The sequence below is a fragment of the Carya illinoinensis genome, chromosome 5 (assembly GCF_018687715.1).
Source record: "Carya illinoinensis cultivar Pawnee chromosome 5, C.illinoinensisPawnee_v1, whole genome shotgun sequence".
Taxonomy (NCBI): domain Eukaryota; kingdom Viridiplantae; phylum Streptophyta; class Magnoliopsida; order Fagales; family Juglandaceae; genus Carya; species Carya illinoinensis.
The window spans coordinates 35,717,505-35,735,018 of NC_056756.1; the positions used below are offsets into that span (position 1 = coordinate 35,717,505).

A 17,514-nucleotide genomic window follows, 5' to 3' on the forward strand; every position below is an offset into this window, starting at 1 on the left:
AACTTCATCCCTAAAAGTACTTTTTGGAGACAAAAATTGATTTTAATCTCCGAATACTTTCTGAGACGGTCTTTCAGAGACAAAATAGAGACAAAATTTTTTCATCTCCAAAAACTTCTAAGGACGAAATTTGGATTTTTTGAGACAAAATTTTTTGTTTCCAAAAACCAATTTTCTTGTAGTGTAGCTAGGCCTCCAAGACCTTGCCATATTGCGTTTTTAGGCCTCCAAGACCTTTCAATAAATGGTCGTAATTACATCATCTCCTTAATCGACTAACATCGTATTGGCATCAATATTGGAAAATAGAAAATTATCAGCTTACAATTCCTTTACAATTCTATATGAAATAGAAAATAATTTTGTAAGTCGATATGGTGTAGCTGAATTTGAACACTCAAATATTATATCTTCTAATCCAATTTGCAGCAATCCCCAACCCACCCCTAAAGCATGCATGTTTGTGTTTCAATGATCGTGATTTCTTTCCCATTAGGAAATATCACTACAAAAAAAAGCAAAATTGGCGGCGTTTATATCTGTGGCGTTTGTTTATGCGCCGGTAGATATAAATTGTTACCGGCGCTTAATTTTTCCGCCGGTAAATTATTGAGATTCCCGGCGTTTACATTTTTACGCCGGTAATAATGTATAGGTTTAGCGGCATTTATAACAACGCCGCCAAGAAAACAATTATGCGCCGGGAAATTAGTAGTTTCCCGGCATTTAGATTGTTACGCCGGTAATAATATATATTTTTGGTGGCGTTTACACAAACGTCATATTTTATTAATTATACGCCGTTATATTAACCGTGTTTGCCGGCGTCTTTAATATACCGCCGTTAATAATATATAGCATCAGCGGCGTTTCACAAAACGCCGACAATTAATAAAGTTTACGCCGATAAAGTATTGAGTGTTTTGGTGTTTATTTCGTTTGAACAAATGCCGGCTATTGATTAATTTTACGCTAGTAAATAAGTAGTTTTTCAGCGTTTATATTGTTATGTAGGTAATAACTATATAGCATTGGTGGCATTTACCAAATGCTGAAAATTGATCAATGAAATGCCGGTAATTGAGAAATGCGCCAAAGTATTTATTGTGACGCCGGTAATAATATATAGCGTCAGCGATGAAGGCTATTATAAATTTATTGATAGTAAAATAAATAATAAAAATAATAAAAAAACTTATTTAAATGATACGAAAATACCCACAAAATCTTAGTTTAATTTCTAGGATGCCCTACTTGTAAATGCCATATATCGCATTCCAGTTTTGGAGGGAGGGAGGTTAAATAGAATTAAAGAAGAGAGTTCACGCATCGAGATCTTAATGTGACGCCGTTTAATTTCTTTCCTTTAATATTTAATAAATAATGTATAATACAGTAATGTAAGTATTGTGCATTCATTTTAAAAATTGTGCAAGTGTCGTACAATATTCCTTTTGAAAAAAATAGTCTATTATTAAAAATGTAATCTTTTAATATGGATCTCTTATTTATTCTAATTTTTTAAAAAAGAATGTGGCGTTTGCGAATTTTATGACAAAATATGTTAAACATCATACTAAGATTCACAACTTCCAAAAAGAGTAGTAAAACATACGCATAATCTAGCAGTTATCCTTTTATAATCCATCCTAATTCCAACTTAGCAAAACAGAGCAAACGTCGATATATGGCATAACCATAAATTTAGTCTTAATTAAGGAAAGTTGTAAATACCATTAAACAGAGCAAACGTCGATATATGACAAATACCGTAAATATAGTCTCAAGTATAGTCTAACTTGTAATCCTGACCCTCAATCATTGTCTTCATCTTCCTCTTCCTGTTCTTGATCTTCCTCCTCTTCAGCATTTTCCTCTTCTTCATCTTTCTCTTCCTCTTCATTCTCATTTTGATTTTGTCTTGAAGCCTTAATATAAATTCAAATTAGAGTCCAAAAATTCTAACTGATATCAACTAAACATATGTGGGGTGCTCACCTGTGCATGCACGAATGTGTTTACCAAGTTCCGCAATTCAGTTAATTCGTTCCGCATTTTATCAAACTCTTCCTTCGATATACCATCTTCTTGGTTTGAAGTTGGTAGTGAATGTTGAGAAGTTTGCCTTGTAGGGGTTGGCCCAAACCCCAAACCGCGCACACGTCTAGGCCGTTCTAGGCCCATAACTTTCGAATAAACATCATCTGATTTCCAAGTCACGGTTCCTCCAGATCCCATTTCTATAGGATTTGTGTCTTGTGTTAAAAGTTCCTCCATCTCAACCTGTAATAGACAATTGAAAAAACACATTATTCTCCATCTTATAAATCCATTAAAATTAAAAAGTAATAAATTTGAAAATAAACATACCACTTTCTTTCTCGTTTCATCATTGTAGTGTGTGCCATCCTTTTTCTTATGGGTCTTGACAAACAATTGGGCTCGACTTGGCAATGCCCCAGTTGATTTTTTCTGCTTCCAATCTTTTAGATTAAACACATATATCGAAAACAAAGAACTAACAAATATTCAACAATAAATAAATATTAATTAAATAAATACCACATCATGGGCATATCTTGCTAAACTTTTCGATCCTCCGCTGTGAACAATCACCTGCTTATTACGACACTCATTGTTTTTATTACATTTTGACTACCACATCACAAAGATTATGAGAATTGTGAAAATAACTAGCTGGTTGACTTTATAAATATATAACAAAAATGTGCGCACTGTTACCATATATTCTGGATCAAACCAAAGATTGGCCAACTCTGCCAGTTGCTCTAAGTCCACTATATCGGGACTTGCCCTTGCCACAACTTGTGCTGCAGATGTGTCTTTTTCATTAAGTAACTTTTTCTTCAACTCATGCTTGTAGTCTTTCCATTTCTTCCCCAAGTCCTTTAGTATCCATTTTTTGAATACATCCAATTTGTCATCAGGAACTTTAAACTTGCCCTACAGTCAAAATAAGTTTACAAAAGTGTGTCAGTAGCTTTCTAAAAACAAATTTCAAAATATACCTATTAATTATTAATAATGTTTTAATATGATGTTATAAAAAACCATACATTTATAAGACCCCACGCTTCCTCCTTCACGGTATTAGGCACCGATCTCCAATCTTTGTAAATTATTGGAACCAACTTATTACTTCTCGCTATCAGACCACCAAACCTTACCACCATTGAGTCTTGCTTTTTTATAGGTTGACCAAGAAGATTGAGCTCTATTTCAATGCGCTCCCCTTCTGGAAGATGCCAAATGTCAGGAATCGAGTGCAATGGTCTCTTTACTCGATCGCCATTACTATCTGCAAAAATGGATTTAGTTACATTGTTAGTATTTTGTAAATCTTCATTCATAGTTAAATAAATAATAAGTAAGAAAAACAGAAACATACCTACGACGACGACAAAGCGATCTCTAATGTCGGAACACGAGTCGACATTTTCTGCTTCTGAACTAGGTGCTATTGGTAAAGATGTGCATGGCTCGGTCTCTCTGCTCATCTCCATATGTGTGGATAGTTGTCCTCCCATTTGGTTAGATGGAGAAGGTTGGGTCTCTTGCTGTGAAGATAATGATGGTTGTGAAGGACAATCTATAGAAGGTGATGACTCTACCATCCTATTAACGGAAAGAGGTGGCCCATCGACAGAGGGTAATGAATGGGCCGCCCTATCAGATTGTGTCTCATTATGGACATCTTGTAGTCTTGTAGATTGTCTTCGCAAGTGTGGTATGGTAGTCTTTGCCTTCTTTTTTGGACCCATTGTACCTATAAACAAAAAAAAATAATAATAAAAAAAATTGCATATATGAAAATCAATAGAAATAATAATATTTTGAGCATGAAATGAGATAGATTTATGTGATAAGAGATATCATATTCCTAACAAAAAAAATTAAAGAGAGGGTAGTCACATGTCCATTAGTGACCCCCGCCCGAATTTATTAATAAACCCTCACTTGTGGCGGAGGAATACTGTAATAACAATCAAAGTTCTTGGATTTTACAAAAATATAGAACAAAATTAAAAAACCCAAGTACCAACAAAATGATATAGCAAAAACAGTACCACTAAACAAGCCTATATAAAAGAAAATTGATGTAAACAAGCCTATAGAAATATAAACGAAACCTCAACACTATTAGCGAGTTTCAATTGTCATTCCATCTATGTCATTTCGCGTCCACACAACATCGTCAATACCAAGTTCAATAGCTTCATCGTTGGAAGTGTTAATACAATATTCATTGACGAAATATTCATCCTCATCATCGTCAGTCACTTCCTCTTCACCAGTGTCATACACGTCTCTTGGTTTTGTCTTAACGACGACGACCCAATTTTGGCATCTTTCATCTGCCACATAAAATACTTGAGATACTTGAGAAGATAAAACAAACGGATCATTAGTTATCCGACTACCAATGTGTACTAGATGAGAAAAATTTATAATAGTAAAGCCAAACTCGTCCTCCTTGAAACCTCTACCCTGAGTAACGTCTGCCCAATCACATTTGAATAACACATATCAGGACCCATCATAATACATAACCTCAATTATGCGTGTTAATTGGCCATACCAAGCAGGGCCATCTTGATCAGTACACTCACTAACACCACAATTTTGAGTTTTCTTCCCATTTTCGTGATTCCTAGTGCGATATTTTATGCCATTGATGACAATTCGTTTAAATTCTTTGGCAACTCGCATGGGTCCTTTAGAATGCATTACAACTTTTTGGCCCAATTTGCTTCTTCCATTGTCATCCATTTTCATTACCTGAAAGGTTGGATTATTAGCATTGATTAAAATGATAAAAACTAGCTACAGAGGCATAATAAATTAATATTGTGATACAATATTGAATGGTGTCTAATCCATACATAGTCTTGGAACCAATTACAAAATTGGTCTTCGTGCCTCTTCTGTAGTTCATCATTCGATAAATGATTCCCATCAACTGTATGCCTCATTATTTCCAAGTGCATCCTATTATATGTTTCATATAGGAAATGTCTGTTACAATTTCACAAATATAAATTAAATATAATTTAATTCATAGGTATCAAGCATTGCAACTCACATGCGGAATGGAGTGAAATCATCAGAGTTGAAGAGAATATAGCGATGTGCTTGGGTCCACGACATAAAATCAAGGCGAACGTCAACAACTTTCCCTTTAGAATCATCCGGGTTTCTAGATGGTCTATTGAAAACTGTTAGAGCGGATTCTAAATAACGAGAACAAAATGTCAATAATTCCTCCAGCAAATATCCTTCAGCAATGGAACCTTCTGGCGCAGCTTTGTTATGCACATGAAACTTAAGTCGGTGAAGGTACCTACCACATAAATCATTAGATTACTTTTATTATTTTTTAAAAAATATGTTCTTACTTTAATGGACGCACATGACTTTTAGTACAATAACTAAAGCATACCTTTCAACGGGATACATCCATCGATAATGAACGGGTCCTCCAAGCTTACATTCTGCAACTAAATGTATAGTCAAGTGAACCATAACCGTGAAAAATGATGGCGAAAATATCATTTCTAATTGGCACAATATGTAAGGTATTCTAGATTCCAATCGGTCCAAATCTTCAAGCCGCAACATTTTGGAACAAACTCCCCTGAAGAATCCAGATAGCTCGATTAATGGTTCTATTACCTTCTTAGGTAATGATCCACGTAATGCAATTGGCAGGAGCTGTTGCATCAGTATATGGCAATCATGACTCTTCATGCCCACTATAGTACGGTGTTGAAGCTTGACACAACGTGAAACATTTGAAGAATAACCATCTGGTACTTTTACATTTTGTATAACCTTTAACAAGTCTTCTTTTTCTTTGTTACTCATTGTGAAAATAGCAGGAGGCAAATATGTCTTGTTTGCATCTGTTATAATCAGATGAAGTTGTGGTCTCAAACCCATCTCTTGTAAGTCAAGGCGTGCCTTTATGCCATCTTTTGATTTTGTATCAATATTTAATAGTGTGCCAACAATATTATCCACCACATTTTCTTCAATGTGCATCACATCAAGATTATGACGCAATAAATTATCTTTCCAGTATGGTAAACTAAAGAAAATACTACATTTCTTCCATGAGTGTTCCTTAACACTAGTCGACCCCACAACTCTTTTTCTTTTATGATCTGTTCTATCATTACAATTTAAATCATCTAATTGTTCCAAGATTTCATCAGGTGTTGGCATAGTAGGTGAAGGATCAATTTCTCGTGTACCATCAAATGTTTTTGCCATCATTCTCCACCTATGATTACTTGGCAAGAATCGTCTATGCCCCATATAGGAAAACTTTTTTCCATGTTTCAACCATCTAGATCGTGTGTTACCCATACAAATAGGACATGCTAAACGACCTTTCATACTCCACCCAGACAAATCACCATACGCAGGAAAATCACTTATCGTCCACATTAAAACTACGCACATTGTAAAGATCTCTCTAGAGCAAATATCATAGGTTGGTGCTCCAACCTCCCATAATTCCTTTAATTCTGATATTAGAGGCTCTAAGTATACATCTATATTCATTGAAGGTGATGATGGTCCCGGTATAATCAACGATAGCATGAAACTTGATCGTTTCATGCACATCCAAGGAGGTAAATTGTAAGGTACCAACATAACCAGCCAAGTACTATAAGAAATGCTCATGTTCCCAAAAGGATTAAAGCCATCTGCAGATAAACCAAGCCTAACATTGCGGGGGTCAGAGGCAAAATCATCATGTTGTGTATCAAACGTCTTCCAGGCCATGCCATCTACTGGATGCCTTAATACCCCATCATTTGTACGGCCCACAGCATGCCATTTCATTTGTGAAGAAGTCTTCGATGACATAAAAAGCATTTGCAACCTTGTTTTTAACGGAAACCACCTTAATATTTTCGCTGGACTTCTTTTACCTTTTTTAGACATATCATTCATAGACTCTTTTTGCTTCCACTTTGACGCTCCGCATACCACGCATGTTTCCAAATTCTCATTTTCCTTCCAAAATAACATACAACCATTGGGACATACTAATATCTTCTCGTATCCAAGTCCTAACTCATTCATATACTTCTTCGCCTCATATGCATTTTTAGGCAATGATGCTCCTGGTGGGAGCAACTCATTCACAAATTCAAGCAATTCTGTGAATATGCTATTACTCAATCCACCCAAACACTTCATATTCCAGAGACGTACGATAGCACTAAACTTAGTATGTTTTGTGCACCCTTCATATAATGGCTCATCAGCATCTTTCAACATATTGTAAAATTTATTAACTCTTTCACTAGAACCTTGTGCAAATTTGATTTGTAAAATATATCCGAAAGTGTTAATTTAATAAACACGATGTGATCAGCTATAGTTTTAGAGATTAAAAAACCTCCTTCGTTTAGATGTTTTTTTCCCTTTAATTAAACTTATATTATATCCACCTTTCAATAATTTTCAATTTCGGGGGAACATAAAAAAGATTAATTTATAAGTAGCTTTCCAATTTGAGTAATGTAATGCCCCGAAAGAAATTCAACTAAAAGAATTTCTTTAATTTGGATAATTGGTTATTCCATGAAAACTTAAGAAAAATTCATGGATTAAAACTAGTTAGGATTTTAGTTCGGAAGCATAGTTGAGTTATGATCCGTAAAGAGACCATATTACTATTTGGATTTTCTTATGGTACTTAGGATCATAATTAGAAAAAAAGAATTGCACCATTTGATTCGTTAGAATGTTTAGAATTTTTTTGCTGCAATAGTAATTTTTGTGATTTCCGAATGCCAATTGGGGAACATGTGGCATCCAGTGTGCCACATCATCAACTAGTTGTCACCATGCCATGTAGGATGCCTAAGTTGGCCTGAAATCACTAGAAAATCTCACTTTAGACATGACACTATCACTACCTTCCATTTAGACTTCATTTACATATGTCAAGTTTAGTACATAAGTGTAAGAAGGTGTAGTGTACAATAAGGCAAGGCCATGCTTTCTTACAAAGCCCTACACCTTTTTCAAGCACCCTACCCTACCCCTTGTACCCCCTCCCATCTCATGTGCCTTTGTTTACCCCGTCCACCCTCACTCATCCTCACTTGCACAATTTTCACCACTTCACCGAGTGTGTAAGTTGGGAGAGTAGTTGGGAGCAAGTTTCTCTCCTCCAAGTGCAATCTCAATGAGCCTATTTTCTTCTTCTATTTCTCCTCATTTGGTACTCAAGCTTAGAGCATGATGGCTTATGTGCAAATATCGCTTCTTGAGAAAAATGATTTCACTTTTGGTGAAGTTAGAATATGCTCAATTCGGCTTGCATGAATTTTGTTTCAATTTGGAGTTGCAACTTGAAGTGTCATGTTGCCCTAGGAGTTGCTTGGTAAATTTGGTTTGATAAGTTAAGAACATGATTTTGGTACTAAGATTTATGATCCTTGTTTATTTGAATTTTGAGTTGCTAATGTTGAGTTTTGTGACTTGTATGGTGAACCGAGTCTCATTTTGGGCTTGTAAATTGAGGGTATTGCTCAAATGTGTGGGATTGCGAGTGTTGAAAGCTAATAAGTAGCAAATTGATTGATGCCTATCTTGGTCGAACTTTGGCTTATGTATATGACTTTCTCACATGTGTATTCTGGGATTTATGTGAAGATTATTTTCAGATTTGTATATGAAAACCTTGCCCATTGTGATGCCCCCAACTCCTATGTACAGACACAAGGAAATCAAGGCATCGAGATGATAACAACACCGGTCACACACCCCATCGACAAGTGCTAAGTGTGCACACATGCAACATGTGTAAGACAAAAGACGCAGTGGATAAGTTAAAGTCAATTAACTAAGTACCAGAATTGTTAAATACAAGCGTTTCAAAAACTATTACAGTTATCTAAATAAAAATATAATAAAGCCAAAATACAATAACCAAAAGTGGGAAATAAATTCCGATACACTAGAAAGTGATCCCAGATCACTTTTCCAGTGGAGCCGCATCCTCAGGCTTTGCATCTTTATTTGCATCAAAATCTACAGTAACAAAAAAGGTACCACAGGTAAGCAATAGACCAAACAGCCCAAGAGATATAAATACATTCATTGAACCAACAAAATGTGTGCATATGATGAAATATGCATGAAACCCAAAAATCATCCTTTACCAAAAATAATTATTTCAAACACAAGCCAAAATCTCATTTTGGCCCAAAAACCAAATCCATTAAATAACATCCACCATTTTTCCAAAAAATAGTTTGGTATAAAAATCCATCATTTTCACAGAAAATGGTTTACATAAATTCATTTATCGAAACTTGCCATTTTCCCAGAAAATGGCTCATTATCCATTTTTACCATATGTACCGATCTCCCCTAGGGACCATCAGCACACCCTGACTCCTTTTGTTACACCACGGCTAACGACCCTGTGTGTGACTTCATAACGAGCAATGTCCAGTTTCGCTCCTATTGTAACGAGCAATGACCATCAGCATCTTCTAGTCCCCACTAGTAGAGGGGCCATGGAGTCGGCACGAGAGCGTTACACTCCTGTCTGATCCCATTGTTGCCCAGCGACAACCTAGGGGATGTCACTCAGTATATTCCGCTCCCGAGTGACCAAAAGAGCTCCACCAAAATAATATCACATCTCAGCTTGGGGTCATGATACACACAGCCCAAAACCATTTCTCACATAAAAACCCAGTTTTCATTCATGCTCATGAACATGCATGCAATTATGCAGTGTATAACATGAACCCAAGCAAGACATGAAAATACCAAGTGCAATCCAACCTCACAAACAACTTCATCCTCCAATCCAACCAACCCCCGGACTCATCGGACTCAACGTCCGGCAAAACCAACCAGATCACAAAAAATTATTTGTACAAAATATATTTAAATCTCAAAAAGGTATTTGGAAAATTATTTATAGTGCTAAAAGACAATTTTGAAAGATGAAGTGCACGAACACCAGATTTAACATCAAAAGCGAACCTGAAAATAAAATCACAAAAAATCACGTTTTTTGGGATAGAAAATGGATTTTGAAAACAAGTAATTTTGAAGGGAATTTTCAAGAAAAAAGGGGCTGATTTATAAAATAAAAACCAGAAAATAAAGGCTTGACAATGGCATGCACAACAAGAGAGAAAATAACCAAGCAAAATAAAACTAGAAGCTCACAGTTTGGGGTCAAAACAAGGCAACGGTCAAACCAAAACAAATAGGAATGCAAGGGGATTTCACAAGTTTGAACATAAAATAACCAAGGGAGAAATTAAGGGAGAGAAATGGCATGGAGGCTCATGACTTTGGGAGAGAAAACAGGGCACAAAAAGGGCCAAAATTGAGCAAGGAATGAGGGGAAAATGGTGGTGGCGCGATCGACGGTGGAAGAAGTCACAATGAGGCTATGGGGTGAGGCTAGGTTGGCTGCAGAGGACGGCGTTGCAATTCGAAAGAAAGGAGATGAAAGCTATGGCATAATGGAAGAAGAAGTAGAAAATTTCCAATGAAAGAGAAGAAAAGGTCAGCACAGCAGAGGGAAAGAGGTGAAATAATGCCTTAAGGGCTGAAGCCAAAATGCATAGCATAGAGACAAAGAGAGGGTTGGCTGGAATGAAAAAGGGGTTGGGCTTCATAGGGCTAGACGGGCTGGGCCCACAACATAATTCAAAACCCAGTAAAAATAAGCCCACCTGCACTAAAAAAAAAAACAAATTTGGCAGTGTTTACATCCGCGGCATTTGTTTATACGCCGGTAGTTATATAAATTTACCGGCGCTTAATGTTTCTGCTTGTAAATTTTTGAGATTCCCAGAATTTAAATTTTTACGCCAATAATAATATATAGGTTTAGCGGCATTTATAATAACGCCGCGAAAATAGCAATTATGCACCGGAAAATTATTAGTTTCCGGGCATTTAGATTGTTACACCGGTGGTAATATATGTTGTGGTGGCGTTAAACAAACGCCAATACATTATTAATTATACTCCGTTATATTAATCATGTTTGCTGGCTTTTTTAATCTACCACCAGTAATAATATATAGCATCAGCGGCATTTCAGAAAATGCCGACAACTGATAGAGTTTATGCCGATAAAGTATTGAGTTTTTTGGCATTTATATCGTTTGAACAAATGCCAGCCATTGATTAACTTTATGCTGGTAAATAAGTAGTTTTCCAGTGTTTATATTGTTACACAGGTAATAATTATATAGCATTGGCGGCGTTTACCAAATCCTGAAAATTGATCAATGAAATGCCAGTAATTGATAAATGCGCTAAAGTATTTATTCTGACGCCGGTAATAATATATAGTGCCAACGATGAAGGCTATTATAAATTTATTGATAGTAAAATAAATAATAAAAAAACTTATTCAAATGACACGAAAATACCTACAAAATCTTAGTTGAATTTCTAGGATGCCCTACCTGTAAATGCCATATATTGCATTCCAGCTCTAGAGAGAGGGAGGTTAAATAGAACTAAAGAAGAGAGTTCGTGCATCGAGATCTTAATGTGACACCGTTTAATTTCTTTCCTTTAATATTTATCCTTTAATATTTAATATGTAATGTACAATATAGTAATGTAAGTATTGTGCATTCCTTTTAAAAATTATTCAAGTGTCGTACAATATTCCTTTTGAAAAAAAAATAGTGTATTATTAAAAATTTAATCTTTTAATATGGATCTCATATTTATTCTTTTTTAAAAAAGAATGTGGTGTTTGCAAACTTTATGACAAAATATGTTAAACATCACACTAAGATTCACAACTTCCAAAAAGAGTAGTAAAACATATGCATAATCCAACACTTATCCTTTTATAATCCGTCCTAATTCCAACTTAGCAAAACAGAGCAAAGGTCAATATATGGCATAACCATAAATTTAGTCTTAATTAAGGAAAGTTGCAAATACCATTAAACAGAGCAAACGTCGATATATGACAAATACCATAAATATAGTCTCAATTAATATAGTCTTCCTCCTCTTCAGCATTTTCCTCTTCTTCATCTTTCTCTTCCTCTTCATTCTCATTTTGATTTTGTCCTGAAGCCTGAATATAACTTCAAATTAGGGTCCAAAAATTCCAAAATAGGGTTGACTGATATCAACTAAACATATGTGGGGTGCTCACCTGTGCATGCACGAATGTGTTTACTAAGTTCCGCAATTTGGTTAATTCGTTCCATATTTTATCCAACTCTTCCTTTGATATACCATCTTCTTGGTTTGAAGTTGGTAGTGAATGTTGACAAGTTTGCCTTGTAGGAGTTGGCCCAAACCCCAAACCGCACACACGTCCAGGCCGTTCTAGGCCCACAACTTTTGAATAAATATCATCTGATTTCCAATTCATGGTTCCTTCAGACCCCATTTCTATAGGATTTGTGTCCTGTGTTAAAAGTTTCTCCATCTCAACCTGTAATAGACAATAAAAAATACACATTATTCTCCATCTTATAAATCCATTAAAATTAAAAAGTAATAAATTTGAAAATAAACATACCACTTTCTTTCTTGTTTCATCATTGTAGTGTATACCATCCTTTTTTTTATGGGTCTTGACAAAAAACTGGTCTCGATTTGGCAATGCCCTAATTAATTCTTTTTGCTTCCAATATTTTGGATTAAACACATATATCGAAAACAAAGAACTAACAAATATTCAACAATAAATAAATATTAATTAAATAAATACCACATCATGGGCATATCTTGCTAAACTTTTCGATCCTCCGCTGTGAACAATCACCTGCGTCTTACGACACTCCTTGTTTTTATTACATTTTGACTACAACATCACAAAGATTATGAGAATTATGAAACTAACTAGTTGGTTGACTTCATAAATCTATAACAAAAATGTGTGCATTGTTACCATATATTCTGGATCGAACCAAAGATTGGCCAACTCTGTCAGTTGCTCTAAGTCCACCATATCGGGACTTGCCCTTGCCACAATTTGTGCTACAAAGGTGTCTTTTTCATTAAGTAACTTTTTCTTTAACTCATGCTTGTAGTCTTTCCATTTCTTCCCCAAGTCCTTTAGTATCCATTTTTTGAATACATCCAATTTGTCATCAGGAACTTTAAACATGCCCTACAGTCAAAATAACTTTACACAAGTGTGTGAGTATACCGACCTCCACTTGTATTTTAATATGATATTTTAAAAAAAATTCAAAATATACCTATTAATTATTAATAATATTTTAATATGATTTTATAAAAAATCATACATTTATAAGACCTCACGCTTCCTCCTTTACGGTATTAGGTACCTGTGATGACCCGCTTTTGAGTGTATTTTCGCTGAAATGGTTGTTTTTATTTTAATTAATATATTAGTTATTTATTTTAAATTATTGCGTTTTAAAATTGTTTTTTTTATTTTATTTAATTGATGTTGTATTTTATTTCTTTTAGTTGTTTTGTGGTTTTAATCTCGTTTCGGCGGTTTATTTTGTTTTCCGGAATGAGGATTAGACCTCATTTTTTTTCCCTACACCTCTTTTCCTTTTTCCTTTTCTTTTTCCTTTTCCTCTTTTTTCCTTCTTTCTTTTTCCTTTATTTTTCTTTTTTTTCTTTTTTTTCTTTTTTTTTCCCTCTCTCTCCCCGCGTCGACCCCCCCGGTCTCTCTCTCTCTTCTCTCTCCCTCACGCCGAAAATCTTCAACCCGTCGAATCGCCGCCGTCCGGCCATCGTGCGGCTCACCGTCGGCACCGTTCGACTCCCCTCCCTCCGGCGCACCTTCCCACCAAAACTCACCCCCATCCGGCCGGCCGTTTGGCCGGAAAACCTCTTTAAAGCCCGCACGGCTTTTGCTCCGATCCACCGCCGTCGCTCCACCTCCTGCCACCATTTCTTCACCACTTCATCACCGGTCCCTTGTCGTCCTAACCCACCTATTTTCGGCCACCAACGACCACCGGAACAGCTCCTACGAGCTAGCTTTCCTTTTTGGGAAATCCGGCCTCTTTCCGGCGTTTTCGCCGCCACCCACGGCCAACCACCACTTCCAATAGCTTCACAATCATCCCTAGACCATTCCCTATCAATTCCAAGCCCTAGTTTGTCCCCGTTCAAAAGTGGGTTTTTCACAACCCATGGCCACAGTGAATTTTCACTGTGACATTGCTTTTTCTCCGCCGTTTGCAACGCCGCGTGTTTTCTAAAATTGCCATATAGCGCTGTAAGTATTTTCCAAACCCTATTTTCAGATTTAAATATATATTGCTCATTCAATTTATTTTATCTGTTGGTTGGCTGATTCCGGACTGAGTCCGAGGAGTTCGGGGGTCGGATGGATGGAGGACGGAGTTGCCTATTTATTTGATTTATGTTGTTGGATTATTTTATTATGCATTGTTATGGCATTGCATGGTGCATGCACGTGTGTTTGTGAAATAGTGTGAAAAGCCTGTGTATTGGCGTAAGTGGTCTTACTAGTGCGTGTGTATCACGACCCCAAGCCGGGATGAGGTATTATCTCGGTGGAGCTCCTCTGGTCACTCGGGAGTGGAATAAACTGAGTGATGTCCCCTGGGTTGTCGCAGGGCGATGACAGGAGCGGGGGCTAGGGGTTGATTGGCTACGAACGCGCCGGGCGCGGAACCGGGCATCGCTCTATGCACTGACTCCGTGGCCCTTCGCTGGTGAGGGCTAGAGGATGCTTGGCTACGAACACGCGGGGCGTGGAACTGGGCATCGCTCGTTAGGTGTCACATACGTAGTGGTACTCTGCGGTGTGGCACTGGAGCCAGGGTGTGCGGATGACCCCTAGGGGAGGTCATGGTGCATACGGATAATATGGATTCTGGTTTGAGTCGGATAAAGGCCAAATGTGACTTTTGGCGTGTTTTTCGGAAAGGATGTGTTTTTGGGCCAAATGGGATTTTTGGCGTGTGTGGAAAAATCGTGTTTTGTGGGCTTCGTGCATTGGGCATGTTTCATGCATATTGTTTGAGTCCTATGTGTTTTTATCTGGTAGTGTTTGGGTTTTACTTACCTGCAGTACCATTTTTGGTTCCGTAGCTTTTGGTACAGAGTTCGAGGATGAGGAGGAGGAGGCTGAGCCCGAGGATGCGGCTCCGCCGGGTTGCTGAAGTTATGCTTTGTATTTGATATTTTATTATATGCGTGTTTTGTAATATTTTATTTATGTACGTTTTGGAATAGCTTTGTATTAAACAAGAAAAATTCTGATACTTAATTATTGACTTGCTTATCCGCTGCGTGTTTCTTTGTGCACATATGTTGCCTTTGCACACACTTGGCACACGTCGTTAGGGTGGTGACCCGTGATGTCATCATCCGGACGTCTCGATTTTCCCGTGTCCGTGCGTGGGGATTTGGGGGCGTCACAGTACCAACCTCCATCTTTGTAAATTATTGGAACCAACTTATTACTTCTCGCTATCAGACCACCAAACCTTACCACCTTTGAGTCTGGCTTTTTTATAGGTTGACCAAGAATATTGAGCTCCATTTCAATGCGCTCCCCTTCTGGAAGATGTCAAATGTCAGGAATCAAGTGCAATGGTCTCTTTACTCGATCGCAATTACTATCTGCAAAAATGGATTTAGTTACATTGTTAGTGTTTTGTAAATCTTCATTCATAGTTAAATAAATAATAAGTAAGAAAAACATAAACATACCTACGATGACAACAAAGCGATCTCTAATGTCGGAACATGAGTTGACATTTTCTACTTCTGAACTAGGTGCTATTGGTACAGATGTGCATGGCTCAGTCTCTCTGCTCATCTCCATATGTGTGGATAGTTGTCCTCCCATTTGGCTAGATGTAGAAGGTTGGGTCTCTTACTGTAAAGATAATGATGGCTGTGAATGACAATCTATAGAAGGTGATGACTCCACCATCCTATTAACGGAAAGGGGTGACCCATCGACAGAAGGTAATGAATGCGCCGCCCTATCAGATTGTATCTCTCTATGGACACCCTGTAGTCTTGTAGATTGTCTTCGCAAGTGTGGTATGGTAGTCTTTGTCTTCTTTTTTGTACCCATTGTACCTATACAAAAAAAAAAAAAAATTGCATATATGCAAATCAATAGAAATAATAATATTTTGAGCATGATATGAGATAGATTTATGTGATAAGAGATATCATATTTAAAAAAAAAAAAAAAATTAATTAGAGGGTAGTCACATGTCCATTAGTGACTCCGCCTGGATTTATTAATAAATCCTCACTTGTGGCGGAGGAATACCGTAGTAACAATCAAAGTACTTGGATTTTACAAAAATATGGAACAAAATTAAAGAACCCAAGTACCAACAAAATGATATAGTAAAAACAATACCACTAAACAAGCCTATATAAAAGAAAATTGATGTAAACAAACCTATAGATAAACGAAACCTCAACACTATTAGCGAGTTTCAATTGTCATTCCATCTATGTCATTTAGCGTCCACACAACATCATCAATACCAAGTACTTCATCGTTGGAAGTGTTAATACAATATTCATTGACTAAATATTCATCCTCATCGTCGTCAGTCACTTCCTCTTCACCAGTGTCATACACGTCTCTTGGTTTTGTCTTAACGACGACGACCCAATTTGGACATCTTTCATTTGCTACATAAAATACTTGAGATACTTGAGGAGATAAAACAAACGGATCATCAGTTATCCGACTACCAGTGTGTACTAGATGAGAAACATTTACAATAGTAAAGCCAAACTTGTCCTCCTTGAAACCTCTACCCCGAGCAACATCTTCCCAATCACATTTGAATAACACATATTGGGACCCATCATAATACATAACCTCAATTATGCGTGTTAATTGGCCATACCAAACAAGGCCATCTTGATCAGTACACACACTAACACCACAATTCTGAGTTTTCTTCCCATTTGATAGCTCAGAGTAAAACCACTTCAGTTAACCAAATGAACATATTTAAATATTTAAATACTAACACAATGAATATGCACAAAAAAGGGAAAAGAGCAAGATGTAATGGAAGAAAAAAAAAGTCAAATGATCTTACTTGCTTCGAAAGCTATAATTTTGTTGAAAATGGAGACCACTGCAACAGTATGGAAAGATTAGACATAAAATGCTCTTTAGCACATAGTATTTCTTGAGTGCTAGTTGATGTATTAAACTTGTAGTCCACCTGCAACAGCAACAATGGTGGGTACTAGAGTAAGAGAAGCGTCAACAGAAAGGGGATAACAAAACATGCAGCACCATAACAGTCCACAGAATCATAAAACAAAATAATGTTATATAAGTAACAACTATTTCATTAAAAAACACTAATCTCATCTAATTATTACAACTTCTCCAAATTCCCACGCAAAATACAATAAAGAATTTAACTTTTTCAAATCTCAAAATAAAAATAATATTCTAACAATATTTTATTCAATTTTCATCTCATTTAATCTCAACTCACT

The 17,514-nt window shown here is 36.6% G+C and overlaps 1 protein-coding gene across 1 annotated transcript; it reads right to left on the bottom strand.

Annotated features, from left to right (window-relative positions):
• Window positions 1-4,161: 4,161 nt before the first annotated feature.
• On the bottom strand, window positions 4,162-15,847 carry LOC122310298. The gene is made up of 11 exons (XM_043124180.1): window positions 15,733-15,847; window positions 15,512-15,579; window positions 12,953-13,174; window positions 12,827-12,865; window positions 12,364-12,493; window positions 6,201-7,304; window positions 5,462-6,092; window positions 5,105-5,362; window positions 4,905-5,010; window positions 4,626-4,800; window positions 4,162-4,520 (listed from the first exon to the last, which is right to left on the bottom strand). Exons 1-11 carry the CDS (start codon window positions 15,845-15,847, stop codon window positions 4,162-4,164), a joined length of 3,207 nt encoding a protein of 1,068 aa, XP_042980114.1.
• Between the last annotated feature and the right edge of the window lie 1,667 nt (window positions 15,848-17,514).